General features: G+C 36.6%; 1 protein-coding gene across 1 annotated transcript in view; it reads left to right on the forward strand.

Annotated features, from left to right (window-relative positions):
- LOC117926634 (membralin-like protein At1g60995) overlaps positions 1-21,985 on the forward strand; it is a 31,770-nt gene extending 9,785 nt beyond the window's left edge. Inside the window, 11 exon segments of the mRNA XM_034845812.1 lie at positions 1,567-1,628; positions 1,789-1,883; positions 3,679-3,758; positions 4,134-4,217; positions 17,496-17,612; positions 17,953-18,038; positions 18,975-19,081; positions 19,249-19,340; positions 19,422-19,498; positions 21,185-21,272; positions 21,275-21,985. Of these exon segments, the coding sequence (XP_034701703.1) occupies positions 1,567-1,628; positions 1,789-1,883; positions 3,679-3,758; positions 4,134-4,217; positions 17,496-17,612; positions 17,953-18,038; positions 18,975-19,081; positions 19,249-19,340; positions 19,422-19,498; positions 21,185-21,272; positions 21,275-21,672 (1,286 nt within the window). The 3' untranslated portion in view covers positions 21,673-21,985.
- Positions 21,986-25,868: the final 3,883 nt, after the last annotated feature.

A 25,868-nucleotide genomic window follows, 5' to 3' on the forward strand; every position in this document is an offset into this window, starting at 1 on the left:
AAATTTCTCAAGGTAGTCAATCCCATAGGTCTATGTATATCCCTTGCCACCCACCTAGCTTGGTATCTTTCCATTAGTTTTGTACCTTTTAGGAGGATTCCTGTCCTCCTTTGCCTTTTGCATTCAATGCAGTGAGTTTGTCCTTTTTGATCAAAAAAAGGGAAAAGGCTGGACTCTGATATGCTCTGCTAAGGATTGTGTATTTGGGGTTTATTGATTCCTAACAAAACTCTGATGGTTAAGTGAATAAGGATGTTTAGTGAACAGAAATGAGTGGGGAAGATCAAAATGAAGAAGTTTGATAGGACAAGAGTGGTTAGTGTTCTGGTGCATCAAAGGGGCAACAGCGTGGAGTCTATGAAAAGTGTTAAAAAAGGATGGGATGCTTTTTTCTCTTTGATCCATAACAGGTGGCTTAAAACTAAATTTTGGTCCAGCATCTGGTGTGAGGAAACACCTCAAGAGAGTTTATTTATTATTATTGCAGCGCATTGAGACACTGTGGTGACAGATTACTGTTTTAAGGAAGGTGGTTGGGACCATTGGAACCTAAGGTTCATGAGAAGACCATGATTGGATTAGAATGATGATATCATTCTTGCCACATAGTCAGAAATGTGGTCATGCAATGTAATCAAGGAGGATAAGGTACTCTGGAAGTTATCTAAGATGGTTGCTTCTCAGTGGTATCCTATGGTATGGCTCTTAGTTTTAATCTTTTTATATTTTTCCCATGTAGAAGGGCTGGGTCATTCTCCGTCCAAGTTTGGCATATTTCCTTCGGGAGTTTTTGGAGACAAAATTTTCATATTAGATTAACTTATGACAACTAGGATGATAGCCAATTTGTGCTGTTTGTGCAAATAGGTTGAGGAATGGTACTGTTGTTTTCAGCCTTAGGTATTTCTTGGATGCTTCAAAATCAAGTTAAGGACATCTTGGGTCGGCTAGTTGGCAAGGAAGTTTTGTTGCAAGAGAAAAAGGTAAGTATGGAATATGGTCCCGGTATGTTCATTTTGGTATTAATAGAGGAAGCAAAATAGAAGAATCCTTGATGGTCTGTATTGGGGAATAAGAGGCTATCCTGTGTCGATTTCATTTACATATTGGTCAGTTCTTAAGGAGCAAGTAGTCCTATGTCTTTTTAGTTTATATTTTGTTTTTTAAGTGCTGTGTATGCCTCCTGTCTACATGGATTGTGCCCCACTTAGATTTCTGTTGATACATCTAATATTTCCCTATGAATGGAAGTTACTAATTTTCAGCATTAGTGGCATCTAAATCAGGCACTGATAGTGATAGTTTACTGAGCTTAAAAAAGGAAAAAGCATTGTTTCTCTGTGAAAGTGGCATAAAAGCCAATATAAAATATGTTTTTTTTTTTTTTAAAAAATTATTATCCATACAACTTTTGGGTGCTGAATGAAATAATGGATATTGACAATTAGAACCATGATTCATTGACAAGGTGCAAAGTTGTTAATGAACTGAAATGATGTGAGAGCTCTTGAACCCACTAAATTTTGTTCCTTGTTTCTCTTGTCTAAGTTGTGCTTTATATTGCAGTGCAATGGATTGAGAAAAGAAGCAAAGCGTTTGAACCAACTTATCTATACACTATGGAAAAAGTAAGTCTCGCCTTGTTTATGTTATCCTCCTAATTTTGGTTAGTGCAAGAACTCTTGTTCTGTGTTTCCATTCATAGTTTTTAACACTTGACTTTCTGCCTGGTTTGGAAACTTTTTCCATTTTATTTTTCTAATATGTAAGAAAGTATTCCTTCTGCAGGGGTATTTTTTGCTACCTGAAGAGGCCAAGTCTCGGCACAACATACGCACTGTTAACATTAGCATCTCAGCTCATCATTCCTGCTTCGGAAACAGGTTAAGTTATATTTCCTGAAATTACCCAACATCATGCTCTTTTAATGACTGTTCTTATTTCTAGCACCCACCTTTTATTATAATAATGTTACCCTTGGTTTGAATCTAACTATGATTTGGACAAAAGTTCTAAATTTTCAATCCCGGCAGAATTTGTGTCTGTATTCTGGAACTAAGAGCAGTTATTGAGATTTCTCAGCAGTTCCATTACAAATTTGGATGTATGCTTGATCATATTCATGAGAATAAAAATTCCTTGAGTTCTGGAATTTTAATGGTAGGCCAGAACTCAAAACCCCTTCTTCACATAGGAATTTCACTTTCGGCCTCTAGTGCATTAATGTCAAGGAACTTGATTTTATCCTTTTTTTTTAATTAATTAATTAATTATTTAAAATTAAGAATGGTCCTCTTGGGATAGGTTGGGAAGATACAACGGAAAAGCATTATTAAATTATCATGTTTAAATTTCTTTATACATCTAAGCTACATCATTTTAAATTTGGTAATGGAAATTCATGGTAAAATAAATAGATGAGCAAGAAATTCAATTTAAAATAATTCCAATTTTGCAGATCACCCAATGATTATTGGTTGAAATCTATATTGCATCCATATGGGTTTGGTGCTGGGTGCCAGGTGTGTGTGTGTCCAGATGTTTTATCCTTCACATTCATGAATTTTAGGATATAGGATAGGTATGCCATTATAAAAGGGGGAAAAATCAATTATAAATCCATTAAGAGCAGCCATATTATTGATAAGAACTTCTCATCTTTTTATGTTTTATCCCTAATCATTGTTATAAAAGTTCACGGTATACCAAACTCTTCTCTTTTTTTAATGTAATTATGTGCTAAGTTGAAAATAAAAAGAAATAAAAATCAAGCAGTCATATTTGAAGCAAAGTGGGAGTAGGAATTTCGTATAAGGATCCTATACCCATATTCATGTCATGTTGTGTTGACATGGGTATGCTAAGAGATGTTGGACAGTGCATCGATCATAGATTGAAATTATGAAGCTAGAAATTGACTAGTATTCAATGCAATTTATGTGAAAATTTTAGTCCTTGGTATTCTCTTTTTCTCTGTATGTTAATTAAGCATGAAAACTTGGGTCTTGGGAAAGTAAGGGTCTGTTTGGGAGCGTTTTTGAAGACAGTTTTTGATCTTGAGTTCTTTTGTTCGTGAACTATAGATCTGAAAATGCTGCTGTCAATGCCTGCCAAGGATGTGAATGCTCTTTCTGTTTGCAATCTTTTACACTTTGAAGTCTAGGTTTAGATTTCAGTTTTGTCATTGTTTTTGAGCTCTGTTGAATCAGAATTGTTTGATGCTTGGAGAAATTTCCCTGTGAAATTTTTTGGTTTTGGGCTGGGTTTGGGGGAAAGTATGATGAATACTTTCTCTGTTTGTTTTGGTGTATTTGGAGAGAGTGCAATAGCCAGACCTTCAAGGAGGAGGAGCTTTCAATAAAAAATTTAAAGTCTTTATCAAGTCCCTTATGGAGTGGTGAAGAATACAATGGAGGATGCCGAATTGCTCATTACTCAATTTTATCATGGTTTAAATTGAGGCTTGGTGGTTTTGTGTTGTCGTTTTTGCAGTTGATTTTTTATTTTTGGCTTCTCTTATGATGCTTCTTGTGTACTCTTGTGTACAATCTGCATGCCTATCCAAAAAAATTGTCTGAATTCCGAAGTTCTGTGGCAATTTAAGATCTTGAGTATTATGTGTATGTACATACATTGTGTATATTAGTATATCTTAAATGAAAGCTGTCTTATTTCCAGGTGGCAGCAGCTTCTCATAAATCGATTTGTAGGATATGACACTATTTTGATTAATAGTCTCTTGAATACTCCTGGTCAAGGTAAGCAGAACTCTTTACAGGTTACATTCCTGAAATTTTCTTTTGTTGATCTTGTTGGGGATCTCATACCCTGTTGACTTTTATTTAGGAATGAGAGGCCAAAGGCCTTCAATTGTGACTTCTTTGTTGCTTCTCTTTCTCTCTCTCTCTCTCTCTCTCTCTGAAGGAGTTCTCATCCATTTCTTTTGTATAAATTCTTAATTTCTATTGATATAATACAAAGATATTTTCCTGTCAATAAAAGAGATCTGTCTTGTTCTTTGATCAATATATGGTGTTAGTTCAATTACGGGGTAGAGTATGCAAAATTTCTTTGTAGGCTGTGTTGATTTCTATCCTAATGCATCTAATAATGTCATGGATTTCATTTTTCAGGTTATCTGTACAATTATCAAACAAAGGAGTTCTATAATCTTAGTTATGCAAGTGAACTACCAGAAGGTTCTGCAAGATTTGGAGGTTTGTTAACTTTTTACTTTTATCTGCAAATTTTTCTGTGTTTTTGACCATCTGCTTGTATGACCTAAAGATGCAATGTTGTTTTTGCATGTTACTACTGTATTTAGTAATGAAGTCATAGCATATAGTGTTGAGGGAAGTTGTGAGCACTATGTCCATGTATAACTCTGATACCGTATTTACCATGAACAATGATCCGTCCAGATGTTTATTGCTTGACCTTGAAACATAGAAAGCCATGGTGTCAATAACTGAAGCTATGGATTAGATATTGCTGTAGACCAAGCTCCAAAATGCCAAGAACAATAGCTGTTTAACTTGTCAATCTTCAAGGATTGTGTAGGACTTTAGGTTTTATTGTGTAGGACTTTAGGTTTTCTTATTTACTTGTTTTTGCTTTCCTATACTGGGTGTGTTTTACTTTGATTTTTCCATTCTTGATATGTAATGTTGGGTAGCTCTTGCTTTAATGTGGGCTTTGAGAATTATTTGTTTCGGATCACAAATTCTAAGTTGATCTATGGGCAAGAATTATCTGTTTCTTTAATATGGGCATTATCTTATATATGCGTGTGTGTATATATATATATACAAAAGATCATATATTATACATAAGAGTATTTGTGATTTGCAGGCTAGGTGCAGGACCCTTGAAAAAAGGCTAGAAATAGCTAAATTTCTTAAAGAAGATATAAGCCAAGCCCCTTTTTCCCCACTGGAAATTGGTGAGAAAAAACCATTCACTCCACTGGTGAATGAGAAATTAAGTAAGGAAGAGCAGGAGTGCATTATCTTTAGAATGTTTCACCGTAGGAATGAGATCTTGTCCACTCTTAAGCCAGATGATATTTATCAGCTAATTTGTGAAAAAGCCAAGTCCAGTGCAGAAGAAAAGCAAGTTTTTATTTCGGCTTATCTTCAGGATCTGCACATTTATCTCTCAGCCATTCCTGGTCTCAGTGTTCCAGGATTAAATTTAACTAAGGAAATGGAATTTGATGACTCAAAACTTTGCAGAAATTGTACTGAACCGCTTCTTCATCAACATGACAACAAGCAAATTTGCAACCGCAATAGAAATTTCACTATCAGTAGAGCCTGCATTGATCTGCAGTATTACCAACCAATTAACCTTGCTTTCAAAGGAGAAATTTTAATCCTAACTCCTGAATTGCTTCTTGATTATGGATTGGTTTACCAACTTATCTGTTCTGATCCAAGTCAAGCTAGCAATTTTGGCAGAAAGGTTAACCTAAGCTTAACCCAAGGTTTTAAGCTAAACAAGAAGTTTGCTGACGCCATTTTTATTAGCAAAGCTCCTGAATGGATTTCTAGAGGCAACATTCTTCCAGCCCAACACTATGTTAATCTTCATTACCAGAATAGAAGACCTACTCTTCTGTCTAGTTCCTTAGTTCAAACCGATATTTGCGCAGAGCCAATTATTAAGCAAATCAAGCATTGGAGAGCCAGAGTCATCAGCAGAGACTTTGAAGCCTACCGAAAAAACATGGGACATCTCATTGCTGCAGATTCCCTACATCAGATATTTTGCAGTAAAAAGATTGACCCTTTACCGTTCAAATCCACTATTCAAGATACTCAGCTCCTAATGGATCATCGCTCAGAATATATTCCTCCCTGATTAATTGATCAGCAGTCATTTCAGCTGAAAGCAAGATTCCGGGTCAAAAGTCAAAAGTGCTATAGTTCCCTCTTACTGTTCACTTTTACTATTCAAGCACGGGTTTACTGTTCATTATTACTATTCAAGATTCCTTTTTGCCTATTTAAGGAGGCTCGGTCCTCATTTGTAAGCACGCATAATTTTAGATCTGAAACCTCTCCCAAGCTTATGCTCTCCCTTCTCTCTTCTTTCTCTCTCATCATGTGAGCCCTTCAAGCTTTCCTACCCTCGTCTATTGTAAGAGTCCTTTTTCATTGCATATGATCTTTTGGCTCTGATACCATAGACACCCAGGACAAGGTCATATGCAATGAAAACAGAAATTATGCCATGATTCAAAACAAAGAAGAGGAGTTAGACAATACAAAAGATATCCAACAAGAAATTTAAAGAAAAGGAACCAAAAAACTTGTTAGTTCATAATAAGCTTAAAACCAGCCATGATAGGCGGTACAAGAATGAAAAACATAAAATTAAAAACAAAGCTTAATTAAAACCATCCATATAGGAGGTACAAGAACATAAAATGAAATAAAAACAAAACTTAATTAAAAACCATCCATGTAGGAGGTAATCAAAACATATTTATATTATACATAAGGAGAAATATCTTACAATAAACGAGGGTAGGAAAGCTTGAAGAAAGCTTGAAAGCTTGAAGGGTTTACATGATGAGAGAGAAAGAATAGAGAAGGGAGAGCATAAGCTTGGGAGAGATTTCAAATCTAAAAATATGTGTGCTTACAAATGAGGACCGAGCCTCCTTAAATAGGCAAAAAGGAATCTTGAATAGTAATAAGGAACAGTAGACCCGTGCTTGAATAGTAAAAGTGAACAGTAAGAGGGAACTGTAGCACTTTTGACTTTTGACCCGGAATCTTGCTTTCGACTGAAATGACTGCTGATCAATTAATCAGGGAGGAATATATTCTGAACGATGATCCATTAGGAGCTGAGTATCTTGAATAGTGGATTTGAACGGTAAAGGGTCAATCTTTTTACTGCAAAATATCTGATGTAGGGAATCTGCAGCAATGAGATGCCCCATGTTTTTTGGGTAGGCTTCAAAGTCTCTGCTGATGACTCTGGCTCTCCAATGCTTGATTTGCTTAATAATTGGCTCTGCGCAAATATCGGTTTGAACTAAGGAACTAGACAGAAGAGTAGGTCTTCTATTCTGGTAATGAAGATTAACATAGTGTTGGGCTGGAAGAATGTTGCCTCTAGAAATCCATTCAGGAGCTTTGCTAATAAAAATGGCGTCAGCAAACTTCTTGTTTAGCTTAAAATCTTGGGTTAAGCTTAGGTTAACCTTTCTACCAAAATTGCTAGCTTGACTTGGATCAGAACAGATAAGTTGGTAAACCAATCCATAATCAAGAAGCAATTCAGGAGTTAGGATTAAAACTTCTCATTTGAAAGCAAGGTTAATTGGTTGGTAATACTGCAGATCAATGCAGGCTCTACTGATAGTGAAATTTCTATTGCAGTTGCAAATTTGCTTGTTGTCATGTTGATGAAGAAGCGGTTCAATACAATTTCTGCAAAGTTTTGAGCCATCAAATTCCATTTCCTTAGTTAAATTTAATCCTGGAACACTGAGACCAGGAATGGTTGAGAGATAAATGTGCAGATCCTGAAGATAAGCCGAAATAAAAACTTGCTTTTCTTCTGCACTGGACTTGGCTTTTTCACAAATTAGCTGATAAATATCATCTGGCTTAAGAGTGGACAAGATCTCATTCCTACGGTGAAACATTCTAAAGATAATGCACTCCTGCTCTTCCTTACTTAATTTCTCATTCACCAGTGGGGTGAATGGTTTTTTCTCACCAATTTCCAGTGGGGAAAAAGGGGCTTGGCTTATATCTTCTTTAAGAAATTTAGCTATTTCTAGCCTTTTTTCAAGGGTCCTGCACCTAGCCTGCAAATCACAAATACTCTTATGAACAGATAAGGGGTTAGTATCAAAAGTAGAGAAGTCTAAGGGGATGGGTTCTTCCACCAAAGGTAGAGAACCAGAAATATTTCCTTCTTCCAGAACAGGGGAGGAAGGATGCTTAAGAACTGGAGGAATAGGATCAGAAGTAGATCCCTGAGATCCCGAAGCAAAATCATAATACAAAGGTTTGAATTTTTCTGATAAGACTGAATGAGGTTTCATGTAAGATGATGATTTCTTAAAGGATTGCCTTTTGGGAACCATGATCTTGTGAATCCTGCAAAAATTCACGAGTTAAGAAATCAGGGATTGAGTTATTTTCTCCTTTAATATATTCAATTTGAAAATCAAAATTGCTTAAAATGGCTTGCCATCTAGCAAAAATATGCTTAGAAGCTATATTTTTAACATCTTTTTGCAAGACTGATTTTGCCGATAAACAATCAACTCTTAATAAAAATTCTTGATTTAAAAGATCATCTTGAAATTTTGAAATGCATAAAACAATGCTTAAAATTTCTTTTTTAATGGTGCTATAGTTGAGTTGGGCATTATTCCAAGTTCCTGAAGTATACCTAACCAACTTTTCTTGAGTGTCGATTTTCTGTTTAAGAATACCACCATATCCTATATCTGAGGCATCAGTCTCAACAATTTTAAAGGCTGTAGTGTCAGCTAGGGCAAGACACGGTAAGGTCTTAACTCTAGATTTGACTATCTTGACAATCTTGGTATGATCCTCATTCCAAGGAACTGGATTTTTCTTAAGTCTTTGTCTTAAAGGGGCACATAATTGGCTTAAATCTTGTATGAAATCTGACACATAATTAAGGCTTCCTAAGAAACGTTGCAATTGTTTCTTATCCTTAATCTCATCAGGGAACTTATCAGCAAACTCAATTGATCTTTGAATGGGAGTGAATGTTCCTTGGTGAATATGATGACCTAGGAATCAAACTCAGAAGGTCCATTCTTAAGGCCAAAGGGCATTACATTCCACTCATAATGACCAAATGGGACCACAAAGGCTGTTTTGTACTTATCTTTTTCCGCAATCTGGATTTGCCAAAATCCTGATTTCATGTCAAACTTAGAGAAAACTTTGGACTTCACCAATCTTTTGAAGGAGGTATTTTTTATTTGGGATAGGATATCTGATCCATCTTAAAACATCATTGAGGGGCTTATAGTTGATGACTAGTCTAGGTGTTCCTCTTTCTAGTTCAGCTTGTTTCTGAACATAAAAGGCTGAACAACTCCAAGGGGATTTAGACTTCCTTATCAACTTCTTATCTATGAGATCCTGGATTTCTTTTTCACAATAGCTTAACAAATCCTTGTTCATTTGGATTGGTCTTGCTTTAGTGGGAATATTTTTCTCACTAAAATCAGGCTCATAAGGTAATTCTACCTCATGCTGCTTCCTGTGCCAAAAAGCATTAGGAATGTTAGAACACACTTCCTTAATAATTTTATTCTTAAAATTTTCTATGGTATCTTGAGTTTTCTTAACCTTCAATTGATTTTTTGTTCTAACCAAAGCAATCTCTTGCTTTAAGAGATTAATATGATTTTGCTTAGCCTTAATCACCTGACCTTTTATGGTGTTTATACTTCTTTCTCCAGGTGGATTGGCAAATTCAAATAGAATTTCCTTATCTAAAAGCTTAGTTCTTATACCTTGATCATCTACCCACATGGGAAAGATGGAGCTTAAGAAAGGGACTCCAAGGAGAGCTTTCTCCTTGAGATCTTTAACAAGAATGAAGGTTTGCTTAATGCAAATGCTTTGGTTACAAATATGGGCATTCGAAAGCTTGTACTTGATAATAAGCTTTTTACCATTAGCACCAAAAAGCGCTTGCCTGGTTTTCTCATAAAGTTGGGTAGGTACAAGACCTTCTTGTAGACAATTCAAAGCTGCTCCTGAATCAATTAAAGCAATAATATCAAGGATAAATTTATTCTTAATTACTATAGTAAGGGAGACTTCCCACCTTTGGAAGATAACTTTACTAATAGTATTTAAGTATGCATTTATCTTATCACTATTGTCTTGTGAAGATTCAAGAACTTCTTCAAAGTCTTCCTTTTTAGGACTACTGTGGTTAAAACCTGCCCTGTTGATATAATCATGAGGGATAGGGAATTCTGAGCTTGTAGGTTGTCTTAGGTTCTTAATATCCTTCTTATACTGCCCTATTTCTTCTTGAAGATCTTTAATAGTCAGGGTTTTAAGGATAATCTCTTGTTTATCACTATGATCCTTAAAAGGGTTTTGGATAGAAGGTTCTCTAGTTAACCTAATTAGTCCATTATCTTTTGCTTTTGGACTAATATTCCTTTTAACCAAAAAGATTCTCCTATGGGAAGGTAGAGGTGTTTCATGGATAGCAAAAGTTTGAGGTGTTTTAGGGATAACAAGATTATCTTTAACCTTTTGGCTTATTCTATCAATGAAAGCTTGATCAATTTGAGGATTTTCCTGGAATTTCTTAGATAATTCAAAAGGCTTAAACAAAGGCTTATTATCATTCTTAACAAAAGGCTTCTTAAGGTGATCCTGAGTTTCAATAATCTCCTCAACTCTGTTGACTTGATTTCCAAGGGTTATGAGAAACATATTAGTATAATTGATTTGTTCCATAATCCTTCTAATATCGGTTGCACTAGCAGTTACTTTATCCTCTGGCTTAGTCTTAAAAGGTGAAGCCGTGACTATGGTTCCATTAATATTTTTTTCTATCTTAGCTTCAGGAGGATGAATGGATTCTATAACAATGTTGTCACTGGTTTTCCATATCTTAGCTTTTGTAGAGGTATTGTTAATATGCTTACAAGGATAATCTGGATATTCCTCTTGTTTGAAGAGTTCAAACCAAATCCAAAACTTAATATTTTTCTTTTCTTGTCTTAAGTAGGCATAGAATTCTTCTTGGTAAATGGTTCTAATGACTTTAGGGACAGTGCTAAAGAACCAATCATTTCTTTGCTTATTGACTTCAGAATAGAAGTCTTTTCTTAAGAGATCCTTGTTGATCTCAAAGTCTTCATCACTTAGGCTTATTGTGTTAATCATCTGGGAATAGGTAGGAGACATTGCAGGGGACTCATCCTGTTGGGATTCTTGAGTAGACTCATTTTCCTCAGTGTAAAATGGTCTAGCCATGTTGGTGTGACTTCTAACACCTGTTAGCTTAATATTCTTAGGATTTCCTGAGCTGGAACTTTCTTCTTCCCTAGTGGTTCTAACTGGGATGGAAGAGCTTGAAGCTCTAAAGGGTTCATAAACAGAAACTCTAGGGCTGCTAGAATGTCTGAAAGAGTTGGAGAAAACCAGTTCTCCTCCTCCATCAGGATATTGAACAATTTGTTCAATACTTTCAGATCGCTGTGCAATGGCTGGAACAGCATTAGCAAAATGCCAATTTTCAGGAAACTCAACATCTTTCCACAAGATCTTCTTGGGGATGATGAAATCTGACTTATCTAGCATATCTGAGTGAAAGTAAGTGGTCTCACCTTTAGGACTGGTGCAAAGAGCCCCAGATCCAACGCTTGTGTTCATGCTCTTATAGGCAAACCTGGTTATGATTGAAACAGGACTGTTTCCTGGTTTGATCATAAAGCCATGGGTCTTAATATGCAGGACAACGGAATCTAAGATGTCTGCATCTCTTATTCTAACTGTGAAGTTAGGATAGCACTGGAAATAAACTGGGCCATCATTCAGTCCAGCTTGGACTGCGCCTATAATAGAATCTCAATATTCGAGATGCCTATTATCCCTTAAACACATGACAATAGAGGTGTTTAAACCTAATCTTGTCAAAGGCTTAGCTGCTACTTGAATCATACCAAAGTGTATGAAATTATAGCAATCTCTCTTATGCTTTTCAATGGATCTGTTATCTAGAAGTCTTATGACTTGGTCGTCTTGTTCTAAGCTGACTGACATTTCAGAGGTCTTGATGGTATGATCTGTGAAGAACTTAAAGGTTCATTTCTTATAAATTTCTTGATTAGACACCTTGGGTAACTTCCAATCATCTAAATCATTTTGGATCTTAGGATAATTGATCTCTTCACTGTTTACAACAGTATCTTGAGAATCACTGGATATCCTAGACATGGTTCTATATATATATATATATATATATATAGAAAAAAAGAGGAAGAAAGAAGTGTAAGGGCAATGAAGTGCCAAATTGAGTCCCTAGGCCACCCAACCTCATCAATGAACTCTACAAATGTTGTACTCCCTTCATCAAGATCCCTTGACCATTTGTTTTCAAAGTATCAGCTGAGTTTGGTATGACTTGGTCAAGTTGTATTCACCTCGGCCAGGTCTGAGGTGTTTTGATACTCGAGTTATGATTTTGCAGCATTGCAGTATTGACTTAGCTAGAATTGGTTGACTTAGCGATTTCTTGAAATGACTCGCTTGATTGGTCCAAGTTTTGGAGGCGACTGCGAGTTAGGGTGCAAAATCCCCCTTTTCTTCTTCCTCTTTGTCACTCACTATTGGTGCTTTCATGGTAGCTGAAACTTGAGAGGCGGTTGTCCTGAGCCAGTGATGACTATCCCTTCCTTGATGCATTAGATTTTCATATCAGCAGCTGCATCTCCGTTGATGACTTGGATGGGTTTTCTCTTGACATCTATATTTCCTGTTGTGGCTTGGCTTTCCTTTCAGCGACATCTCCAATGGTTCTTAAAGCTAAGAGGTGGCATCTCTGGTAGTGATTTGCTGATTGCTGTTGGTAAGCAGCGTGTTCAGAGTCTTCTTTTTGATAACCGAGGAGCCTTCCATAGCCAAGCCCTTAGGACTCTCTTTGGGACCCAAACTTCGGGGTGTTGACCACCTTGTAATAACCAACACCGGGTAAATTCAAGGTATCATTAGTGGTAAGATTCGAACCCAGGACCATGTGCCACTTATTAGGACCACACTTCCCGGAGTGCAACATGTTCATAGTCTTAAAAAGGAGAGAATTAACAATTTAGGAATTTAGGAAAATGTGGAGAGATCCTGGTATGGTATTTATGATTTGGGGTAAAGATTACTAAATGATATGACATTGAAGATGAATGATGGGCATTGGATAGGAGTTTATCCTATTTGAGAACTTTCAACTAATTGCTATAGAAAATCATAGGCTTCATCGGGCTCTTTGTTCTTAAATTTCCCATTGCACATAATCTCAACAAATTGGTGCGATTGAGGAGCCAACCCATCATAAAATAGGCTAGCAACATGCTATGGCTCATAGACATGATGGGGACATGAGTTAATCAAATTTTGGTACCTCTCTAAACAATCATAGAACGACTCTCTCATTTGGTTTAAAAAGTGTAGTTTCTCTCCTTAGAGGCTGTACTTTGAAGGGGGAAATATTGTTTTAAAAATTTAGTTTGCATTTCAAGCCAAATGCTAATAAACCTTGGCTTTAAACCATAGAGCCACAACTTCACCTTTTCTTTCAAAGAGAATTGAAATAATTTAAGCCTCACAATGTCTATATTGTAATTAGGCTCTTGAAAAGTCCATTTAATTAAATGGGAGGTGGTGTGCACTCAAAAGGAGAAGGGTGACCTTGACATTTGGAAGATTGATCCCCTGAACAAAGCGTTGTTGGGTAAATGGTTATGGAGATTTGCCGTTGAAAAGGATAATCTTTGGAAGTTGGTGATTGGGGTGAAATATGGTCAGGAAGAGTTTGGGAGGAGAACTAAAGAAGCCCGTGGAACTTACGGAGTGGGGGTTTGGAAGGAGATTTTGAAGGAAGCTAAGTGTTGCTGGGATAACATAAAGTTTAAGGTGGGGAAAGGGACTAGAGTTAAATTCTGGACTGACCAGTGGTGTGGCAACGCGACGCTGTCCCAATCTTTCCCCCAGCTTTTTGAGTTGGCGGTCCATAGGAATGCAACGGTCAATGAGATGTGGGACCCAAGCATGGGTCAAGGAGGTTGGAATCTTAGATTTCATAGACTTTAATGATTGGGAGCTGGACTTGATTAGAGGATTGCTTAATATGCTCAGGGACTTCAGGATAACTTCAGAGGAGGACGTTGTGGGGGTCACGGCAAATATGGGGTTAATGTTGCCTACAACGTGTTGGCTGTTATCAATGCATGCGCCTTTCCGACTAAATGCGTTTGGGTGGACAAGGTCCCAACCAAAGCGGCCTCTTTTGCTTGGGAAGCTGCGTGGGGGAAGATTCTCACCTTGGATAGGCTTCAAAAAAGGGGTTGGCAGCTCCTTAACCGCTGTTTTTTGTGTGGTTGTGAAGAGGAAAATGTAAATCACATTCTTTTACATTGTATAGTGGTAAAGGCCCTTTGGGAAATCGTCTTTGCCCTTGTTGGGGTTTAGTGGGTGTTCCCAGAGTTAGTGAAAGAGGCGTTATTCGGTTGGAGGGGCTCCTTTGTGGGGAAAAAGGAAAAAATTTGGAATTCTATCCCGTTGTGTATTTTTTGGACGGTATGGAAGGAGAGTAATAGATTAGCTTTTAAGAGAGGTGTGTTAGATATACAGAAACTCAAAAATTCTTTTGTATGTACTTTGTGGAGTTGGGCTAGGGTGTATATTGGAGAGGAGTCCTCTTCACTCTTAGGCTTTTTGGAGTGGCTAGCGGCCACTTAAGGGTGGGTAAGGGTGCTTGTTTTTTGTGCTCTTGTTTTAGGTTGATTTGTATACTCCCTGTATGCTTTGTGGCCTTTGCCCTTTTATATATTTGTGTTTATCTATTAAAAAAAAAAAAAGTTCCACATATGGCCTCAAATTCTTTCAGGTTAAGGTATGGATTCTCATTATCCACCCTAAGAATTAGGGTTGTAGTTGAATCATAGCCAACCTAATATGAAATGGTTGAGCATTATAGGGAATTGCTATGCATGAAGGGGCACTTGCTATAGGTGGTTGGAGGTGATCTCTAAGGGTCTGAATTTGAGGAATTTCGTTCCTCTCATTAGGCCATATTGGAGGGTTAGGAGGGGTTGATGTGAATCTAACCAATCAGCCTTGATTATCCTTGGTCCAATTTGGTCTATTAAGGTCAACCACAAACATAAAACGCCCCAAGCAACATAATCCCTACAATTAACCACAATCACCAAATAATTGAACAAAGAAAATTGAAACTAATATGTACAGTTGCAAATAAAATGAAAGAAGGAGAAATGAAGGTGGAAAGAATTCACCATGTTGTGATGATGATCACAACCAAATAGACCTCCACCCCAATTCACTGCACTTCTTGTGATGCACCCTACCTGGCAATGACACCAAAAACTTGACCTCTCCCAAATATTTGTCAAAATGCAGTTCCCCAAATATAGGGATTCGATTTTAGTTTTAAAATTTAGATGAGTTGGGTGTTGAACCTTAGGAAGGTGACCTTGGGGTGCAGGGGAAATGGAAAGCTTTGGAAGAGGAATGAAATTTTTTAAGTCAAATTCTTTCACTTAATTGATTAAGAAAAAAGTTGAATTTTGTGCAAAACAGAGGAAAAACTCAGTGAACTTGAGCTAAAATTTGACTTAACAAAATTTAAAGAAGTACTAAGGATAAGGGGATCCTTAGGTAGAGGTGTCCAATTAGCACGGCCCGATGTTTACCGGACCATTATGGGCCAATGTGTTGGACTGGCACGACTACTTAAAAATCGTGCCAGGCAAGGCTGACCCATGCAAGCCAAATAGGTGGCTTGACACGACCCATAAGCCCGTGGGCTAATCGTGTTGTGTCATGCCAGGGGTTGAGTTGTGGCGACGGGTCGTGCCGGGGGCTGTGCTGTGCCGATGGGCCGGACAACGTGTTGGGCCGGCACGACCTACTTAAAAATCGTGCTAGGTCGGGCCAACCCATGCAAGCCAAATAGGTGGCCCGACACGACCCATAAGCCCGTGGGCTAATCGTGTTGTGTCTTGCTAGGGGTCAAGTTGTGGCGACGGGTCGTGCTGGGGGCTGAGCCGTGCTGACAGGTTGTGGCCCATGGGCCACTCACTTTATTAAAAATTTTAATTTTATTTTTTTAAAGTCATTTTGTCTTAAGTTTTTTTTTCTTTATTAAATAAAATATCTTTTTGTTACTTTAAACACCTCTAATACTTATACTTTGTATTTTTTATATTTATATTTATTAAGTTATAATTGTAAAATTTATAAAAATGTTAGTTTTTTGTTTTAAAGATGGTAAAAAGTGATATTTAAAGGGTCAAGTGGGCCGACACGATGGCATGGTGGGCTATTTCCTTAGGCCTAGCATGACCCACTCCTTTGGGCCATGCCAGCCTGACCTGCTATAGTAATTGGGCCGTGTTGGCCCTGCCCGGTCTTTTGGCATGTTGGGCCATAGGCCAAAATGGGCGGCCTGGCCCATTGGGCTTCTTTCCATAAAAATACCCTCAATTAAGCTAACTCATTTAAAACTACCTATAGGTGCTCTCAGTTGGAGATTATTCACACAAGCACAATATCATGAAACCTAATGCCACATGTTAATTGGACCTTCTTGTGAAATACTTAAAGCTCCCAAACCCATTAGCATGCAAAATTGTAGCATTAAGAGCTCAATAATGACCGTCTTAAGTCAAAATGGATCTCACCATTAAGTGCTTGAGATACCCTCAAAGGGGCCACTAAACTTCAACTTCTAAGTATTAAAGCATGACATTCTAACTAAAAATGACTAGGTCCAACTTACCAGCTGATTAAAGCATTAATCACCAAAAATTAAAGTATCATTTCAAGGGCAAAAGGGAGTTCCTAAAGATAGAACCAAATTTAAGAGAAAAAACATAGCATTGAAACCTAAGATTCAAATCCAACTGTGCATGAAACCAAAGGAAAGGAGTTTAAAACATTACAAAACAACTAAAATGTGCAAAATAGTAGGCGTGGAAAAAGCTTGAGCTGCAACAAGGTTTTCTTCCCCCAAAGCTCTCCAAGGAAGAAGAAGAGGCAGATGAACAGTTGCAAAATGACTTTTTGTAGGTTCTCCAGTCATGGTCTAAGTAGTATACCATGTGGAGACATCAATCATGCTCTAACTCTTCAGCATTTTTCCTTGTTTTTTTTGCCAATCTTTCCTAATTTTTTCTGATAGGCAAATGAAGTCAAATTCTTCTGAAAATTGGTGAGATTGATATTCAATTCTAGAATTTAACAAAATTTATTTAAGCATATTTGAAGATATCTAACCCCCTCAACCAAACTAAAACTTTTTATTGGTAGGAATAGGACTACACATTGATCTTCATGGGAGATTGATTCTTCAGCTCCACTCATACCCTACTCTTGCATTTCAAATGACCCAAGAGGTTCCCAAAATCATAATTATTTATGAAATAGCTGTAAGCATCAACAACTAGTGGAAAAATATGAGAGAACTGAGCATACACAAGGTAGCATGCAATTGAATACCTGGGGAGCACTTTTAATGCGAAAATCAAGGTTAAGATGTGATATTTGCCATTATTGCCATGCAATATATGGCATTAATAACCTTAATTTGTAATTAAACTGTAATGTTTTGGCTTCTGATTTATATTTTAAATGCCGGAGTTGCTTTATTTATTAATTTTAATTTTTGGGTAAAAAAATGTTTTGAGACACGTTATGCTTTTTGGTTTTGTTTTTGTGCAGACTATCTGGTGACCAAGTGTGGTGTGCTTATGATGTCGCTATTTGTTTTCTTCACAACCACAATGTCGGTTTCATTTACATTAAGAGAGACACAAACCCGCATGCTAAAGTTTACAGGTTTGCTTTATTTCATTTTCAATTTAGGACATGTACCATGGTGCAAGCAACATAAAATGTATGCATCCATTAAATACTATTTTTGAGTATATGGGTGATGGCTAGTTGGATGAAAATGTTCATGATTTGAACTGTAGTTAAATCTGTTAGATTGCATGTCAGAACTCATAAGAGAGTTGGCAGGTGATTAGGGCCATCCAGGATGATGTAAAGCTCGGTTCTTTTGTCGTCCAGTACATGGTCTGGACTGATGTATGATCCATAGGTTACACACAAAGAGCAATGTCATCAGTTCTTTTCTTTCTCTTGTGATTGTGTCTCATTTTCTCAATTATTGCAGTGCAGCTTCAACACCATGCTAGACATCGGCTTCCAACATTCCAGTTGATCTTTGTACACGTGATTGAATCCCTTGTCTTTGTACCAGTAAGCATACATCTTATTTTGTTAATCCATTGTTGGTGGAGTGTACATATTCTACTTAACGAGTGTTGGAGTTTGATATATATTGTGAGCTAAATCGTAACAGTTTAAGGCCTAGTTTGGCAATTGTTTTTTGAAAACAATTTTCTGTTCTTCAGAATAAAAAAACAAGAAAACATGTTTGACAAATGAAAAATAGAAAACAATTATCTGTTCTTAAAAACAAAAAATAATGTATTTTCAAAGACATTGTGTTGTCATTTTAAGTTGTTTTCACTTTTTTTTTAGGTATGTTTTACAAAATAATTATATAAATATGGAAAATGATTAAAAATAAAACACTACTTTTAAAAACGTAGAAAACAAGTTAAAAACCCTTAAGTTCTCAAACAGACTTTTGTTTTATAAAACATCAGAGAACAGATTTGGAAAACTGTTCTTCAAAATTGTTTTTGAGACCACTTCCCAAACAGAGCCTAAGTTCTTAAGAAAATTAGTTGTGGAACATGGTATCGGATCTTAGGTTAACTAAAGGTGTTGAGTTCAAGTCTTTTCCAATTATTCATCTATCTAGTTATTTGTGATTACACAAATGCGATTTGTCTGCCTCTAGTACAGTCTATGCCTCCCGTAGCATTATGCGACTGCATGTGGGGGAGGGGGAAGGGTGGTTGGGGAGTATGATATGAAAAATGTGTGCGTGTGCTTTTTTTTTTTTTTCCTTTTTGAAGGAGGAGAGGGGTTGGAGCATGATGTATATTGTTGAGCCAAAATCCTAGAAGGTCAAGCTTTTAGGAAAATTGATTATCTAATTATTTATTATTGTCATTTTCTTCCATACGAATTGTTGTGCCTTTCTGTTTTTTTTTGTTTCTCCTTGTATATTATCCTCTATGATTATCGCTGTTGATTGATAAAATTGTGTGTTGCATTCTGCAGATAATGATTGGTATCTTATTTTTTCTCTTTGAATTTTATGATGATCAACTATTGGCATTCATGGTCTTAATTCTCGTCTGGTTGTGTGAGCTATTTACACTGATCAGGTCTCTCTCTCTTTCTCTCTCTATGATATATGTTTATATATATATATATATATTATGTATGTTTGTGTATGTGTATATGTATATACACATGCATAAATATTATATATCTGTTTGTATTTTTATATAAGTCTCGTACTAATATTATTATACTTGGCATTTGCTTGCAGTGTCCGCACTCCTATATCGATGAAGTTCTTTCCTCGCTTCTTTTTGCTCTATTTTCTGGTTTTCCACATCTATTTCTTTTCTTATGCTTATGGTAGGGCCTTATAATTACTGTTTCTTATTTAGCTAGAATTTATATGTTTCATATTAATTCCCTGCTCCACTTATTTTTCAGGTTTTTCATACTTGGCTCTCTCTGCAACAGCAGCATTTATGCAGCATCTCATCCTATACTTCTGGAACAGATTTGAGGTAACATGATTTCTCAGACCTAGCAAAATTCACTAAAGCATAATTTGTTGCTTATTCCATAATATCATCTCATATCACATTTTAGCTTTTAGGCATTGCATTCTTGATTCTTGATGTATCATTACACCCAAACTAGTCATCCAAATAAGCTTGTAATTTCATGTTGGTGAAAAAAGATTAATAAGGGTGCTATATACATTGAATTGCTGTAAAATAAGCAACAAGCATGCAACCTTGTCAGGGAAATATGATCTACTTGGTTTTAACATGGAGTGTGGGACATCTCATACTTAACTTTGTATCTTGTCTTTGCTTCTCTATTTTTTGTCCACCTAAGACCAACTTTCTGTGGACAGTAGGTGTATTTTGTTGAATTTGTACTAATGAATTAGTTCCACACTGCAATACACCTAGTTGTTTTGGCTTTATTTGGAAATTATTTTCCAAAGTAGTTGTAAAAAACAATTTTTGAGAATAGTTTTTGAAAACTGTTTTATGATGTTTTGTAAAATAAGAGTTTGCTTAAGAACTTGAAATGTTCTTAACCTGTTTTCTATGTTTTTAAATGTGTTTTAAAAATAAATTTTATATCTAGTGTTTTTTTTAATTATTCATTATATTTGTATAATTATTTTAAAATAGTCTTGAGAAAACAAGTAAAAATAATTGAAAACCACTAAAAAATATTATCTGAGAATACCATGTTTTCTGTTTATAAAAATACAAAACTGTTTCGTTTTTTTTTGTTACCAAACATGTTTTCTTATTTTTTTTGTTCTGGAGAACAAAAAACTGTTTTAAAAAAATTGCCAACAGGGCCTTAACTTCCATATGCATGGCTTGTCATATTTAACTGCAGAATACATATATAGTTGTATCCTTAGAATAGAGGAATCTTATGAAGATCATTACTTACTCTCCTGTTGCCCGTATGAACTAGTGACTCTGTCAAACAAAGAGGCTTTTGAATTGAAACCACCCTCTGCAAGAGTTGTCTGAGTCTAAGGTGGTGTTTGTTTTTTTGGCTTTTTGCTGAAAGTAATTTAGTTTTAGAATTTAGGTTGTTTGTTTTTACTTTTTCATGACTTATTATAAATTTTTATTAAATAGAAAAAGCCAAAATATGTAGCTTTTTTAAATAGAAAAAATAACATATTGGTTTTTTTTACTTTTTAATACTTAATAGAAATAAAATACTAAAAAAACAAACAACCTAATATTTAATACTATTAAGCATTAAGGTTCTATTTAGAATTAAGTAAAAAAACAAACACCACCTAAGAATAGGGTTTTAAACTTATTTAGAGGGGAAACCAATGAATTGTGTTTTGATTGAGAGATGCTCAATTTCCTTTAAACCCTAAATTTTTGTTGAAGGAGAAAATTCTGATGCTGAATCTTAACTCAATGTATACTTCCCTATATTATTTAGTTTTGGCTGTGGCGGGAGAATATCTCTTTATGCCTGAAATTTCATTTCTCTTGAAGATAATTACCCTCAAAATCAACAACGCCATTGGGACTTGTTTTCCAGTTTGAGAGTGAAACTTGTTCAATACATAGGATCATAGCTACAACCAAACCAGAATATTTGTGGCACAACCTAGTCTAGTTTGTGTCAGCGTCGGAATTTGGTTTATGCTAAAAATTGAGCTCTATCACATCCCAATGTTGCATTTGTCTCAGGTCCCTGCTCTACAACGGTTTATGCAAAATCGACGTTCGCAACTTCAGCCACACCCAGACTTCCACATTACCTCCTCCACTATCCTTGCCTCACTTTACATATCACAAGATTAAACACGAGGAACCCAGGTCCAGTTAACACAGAGGTTATGCCAGGACCTGGTTTGAGACCTGGCCCTGATCCAGCAATGCCAGCAAATGGTGCAGCAGGAGCTCCCGGATTATATCAAGAAGGGTCAGAAAATGACAACCTAAGTAGAGGAGGCAATCTCCAGATTCCAGGACAACCAGAGCTCCGACAGGCAGAAACTGGTGCCAACCCTGGGACCATGAACTCTTTCAGCTCTCTGTTGCTATGGATCTTAGGGGGTGCTTCTTCTGAAGGCCTCAACTCATTTCTTTCAATATTTAGAGATGTGAGAGACCAGGGGCAAGTTTATGCCGAATCCCCACAACGCGAGAACCGTGCAACTCAGAATCTTCGATAGTGTGGGGGAAAACATAAGATATGAAAACTGGTTAATGCTTGTCCTCTTTATGTATGTAAAAATCTTGGACAACATTGCACAGGTGTACTAAACATACTTGTTTACATAGAAAACACTTTGTGAAATATTCAACAGGGGTCACCCCCTCTTCACTTACCCATGAAAATGAAGGTGGTGGTAGAAAAAGGAAAGGCACAGAAAAGGGAAAAAAGGGTCAAAAATCGAGGGTTTGATGTTGAGACCAGATATGTTTTAAGAAGAATTCCATTACTAAGGTATGATATATTGAAGAGGTGGTATTTCATTTTGTTTAGACTTTGTGTTATTGTAATGGTAGTACTTGCATTTTTTGGAAGACATACAGGAATAGAAGTTCACGGGGTTAAGGTATTGAGTGAAGAAAGGGCCTTCTCTTCAAGGGCTCACTGCCTAACCATTGGAGTTGAGTCTTAGCTTACCCATCTCAAGTTGTTGGAAAATTCTAGGTGATGTTTGGTTCTTGAAAAATTTAGGGAAAAATGTGAGAGAAAGAAAAGAATTTTTATTTTTATTTTTATTTTTTTAAAGCAGTAAATTATTTTTAGAGAAGATTATTTATGATGGAGGTTCCATGTCTTTAATCCTTGGTTTTGAAAAGTAATATAATCAAATTTGATTCTTAAACATTTCATTGTGAGATTTTGACGTGGTCTCTCATAAGAAAGAAAAAGAAAAAGGGAAAGCGTATAGTCTTTCTTTGAAAATCTTTTATAGTAAATCCGCTTTTTCTCAAGAACGATTATGGAAATTGTGAAGAAAAACTTTAGATTTAAATTTGAAATAAAATTTGTATTTGAAGTTTTAAAATTTCCCCTTTTTATGTTTTAAAAATATTTTAAAAGCCCATTTGAAAGTGCTGAAAGTGGTTTTAGAAATTAGAAAAATAGCATATTAGAACATAAAAAGCTGCTTTTAAAATATATGTATTTAAAAAAAACTATAAATAAAAAGCATAAAAAACACAAGGGTTTCAAATAAAATGATTGTAGATTCTTTCTAATATATTTGATTCAAATCATAAACAATAAACTAACAAAAAAAAAAAAAAAAAAAAAAGAAGGAAAAAGTAAGTGAAGATTCTCTACCATGTGTCATTCTCTTATTCCCCTTTTCAGCTCACTACAGTGATTCCCCAATGGCCAATCCTGAGGCGACATATGACCCTTTAAGAGCCTTCCACCTGGCAAAAGTAATACATGCAAAATGCACCCCAAAATGGGGGTCTACAAATATGCCCCTTCTGGTAGAGTTCACGAGTGCAAAGAATATGAACACTGAATTGAAGAAAGTGTGAATAGTGAGTGGAGTGAAGTGAACTCTACCGAAGAACAAAGGAGACCCCCAAAGGACACTAGCAAAACATGAACTCGCTCAAGCCAACAAGAGGACACAAAGGCCCTAATCCTCGAAGAAAGACATATCTCAAAGTGCCTCAGAAGCCACACGAAGGATCCAAACTCCATCTAAGACGTCTCCAAAAGTGACTCGAAGGTGAATGTCAAAGATGAGTAACGGTCGAACCACCTTGGAATATAGGAAAAAATGCGTCCAAAGGGAACGACTATATGTGTACTACATAAGAACGATAAGCATGGGGCTAACAACATAACCGAAATATGTGCCATGAACTCAAAGGGAGCATAAAGTGTGGCTCAAGGCCGAACAAACTCAACTAAGTAGGTGTGGCTTGAAGCTGAATAAGACTCAACTCAACTAACAAGATGAATGACCGATCGATATAGGTGCGGTCCCGAAAAACTCAACCTCGTACTGACATGCCCAACTCGAACTGAGTACAAATTGACATGAAGATGACCGATTGATATACGTGCTGTCTCAAAAAATTTAACCTTGTTCTGACATGAAAAATGATAGATCGATATAGGTGCGGTCCCGAAAAACTCAAACTCAAAATGGAAAGAAAAATGACCGATTGATATAGGATCTTGACTCAAACTGACACGAAAAATGATCGATCGATATAGGTGCGGCCTCGAAAACTCAAACTGATATGGAAGATGATCGATCGATATAGGTGCAGTCCTAACTCAAACTAAACACAAACTGATAGGAAGATGATCGATCGATATAGGTGTGGCCCCAAAAACGCAAACTCACACAAAAGATGACCGATTGATATAGGTGTGGTCTCAAGACTCAAGTAGAACTGAACTCTAACTGACATAGTAGATGACCGATCGATATAGGTGTGGTCTTGAAAAAAACTCAAACTGACCGGAAGATGATTGATCAATATAGGTGCGGTCCCAAAAACTTAAACTGAACTCATAAGATGAATGACCGATCGATATAAGTGAGGTCTCAAAAACTCAAACTCAAACTAACAAGACGATGATTAATTGATATAGGTGTGGTATCAAAAACTCAAACTCAAACTGACAAGACGATGGCCGATCGATATAGGTGCGACCCCGAAAACTCAAACTCAAACTGATAAGACAATGACCGATCGATATAGGTGCGGTCCCAAAAACTCAAACTGAACTCACAAGATGAATGACTGATCGATATAGGTGCGGTCTCAAAAACTCAAACTCAAACTGTACTCAAACTAACATAGTAGATGATCAATCAATATAGGTGCGGTCCTGAAAAACTCAAACTAAATTGAAACTGAAAGGAAGATGGCTGATCGATATAGGTGTGGCCCCAAAAACTCAAACTAACACGAAAATGATAGGAAGATGGTCAGTCGATATAGGTGCGACCCTAACTCAAAAACTAAACCTCAAACTGATAAGACAATAACCGATTGATATAGGTGCGGTCCCAACTCGATTTGAACTGACAAGACAATGACCGATCAATATAGGTGTGGTCTAAAAAAACTCAAACTCAAACTGACAGGAAGATGACCGATCAATATAGGTGCGACCCCGAAAACTCAAATTGACAAGACAATGAATGATTGATTGATATAGATACAGTCTCAAAAACTCAAACTCAAACTCAAACTGATAAGACGATGACCGATCGATATAGGTGCGACCCCAAATACTCAAACTGAAGTCAAACTGATAAGGCAATGAATGATCGATCGATATGGGTGTGGTCCCGAAAACTCAAACTAATACTGACAAGATGAATGACCGATCGATATAGGTGCGACCCCAAAAACTTAAATAGAACACAAACTAATAAGAAGATGACCGATCAATATAGGTGCAGTCCCGAAAAACTCAAACTGAATTGAAACTAATAGGAAGATGGCCGATCGATATAGATGTGACTCCAAAAACTCAAATTTAAACTGACAAGACAACGACCGATCAATATAGGTGCGGTCCCAAAACTCAAGCAGAACTGACAAGATAGGATGAATGACCAATCGATATAGGTGCGGTGCCAAATCGAACTAAATAAAAACTAACAAGATAAATGACTGATTGATATAGGTGCGGTCCCAAAAACTCAACTCAAACTGAATTGACAAGATAATGAGATGACCGATCGATATAGGTGCGACCTCAAAAACTTAAACTAACACGAAAATGACCGATCAATATAGGTGCGGTCCTAAAAAACTCAAATTGAATTGACAAGATAAGAAGATGGCCGATCAATATAGGTGTGACCTCGAAAACTCAAACTAACACGAAAATGGCCGATCGATATAGGTGCGATCCCCAACTTAAAAATTCAAAATCAAACTGATAGGAAGATGACCAATCGATATAAGTGCGATCCCGAAAAACTCAAACTGAACTGACAAGACAAGAAGATGACCAATCGATATAGGTGCGACATCGAAAACTCAAACTGACATGAAAATGATTGATCGATATAGGTGTGGCCTCGAAAAACTCACTAAACTGACCTAATAGAAAGAGGGTCGATCGATATAGGTGCGACCCTGACTCAAATTGAACTGACAAGACAATGAATGACCGATTGATATAGATGCGGTCCCGAAAACTCAAACTCATACTGACAAGATGAATAACTGATTAATATAGGTGTGGTCCTACAAACTCAAACTCAAATTGTCATGAGTTCTTGATTCAGTTGCTTTCAATGCCGACATTAATATATCTAAATGAGAGTTGGAGGCCACCAGATAGAGGCCAGACGAGTCTATTTCTTCATTTGTCAGTCGTTGGAGGGCAAAAGTGGCTAGCATGACAGATCGGCCTAAG

This window comes from Vitis riparia, chromosome 12 (genome assembly GCF_004353265.1).
Source record: "Vitis riparia cultivar Riparia Gloire de Montpellier isolate 1030 chromosome 12, EGFV_Vit.rip_1.0, whole genome shotgun sequence".
Lineage (NCBI taxonomy): Eukaryota > Viridiplantae > Streptophyta > Magnoliopsida > Vitales > Vitaceae > Vitis > Vitis riparia.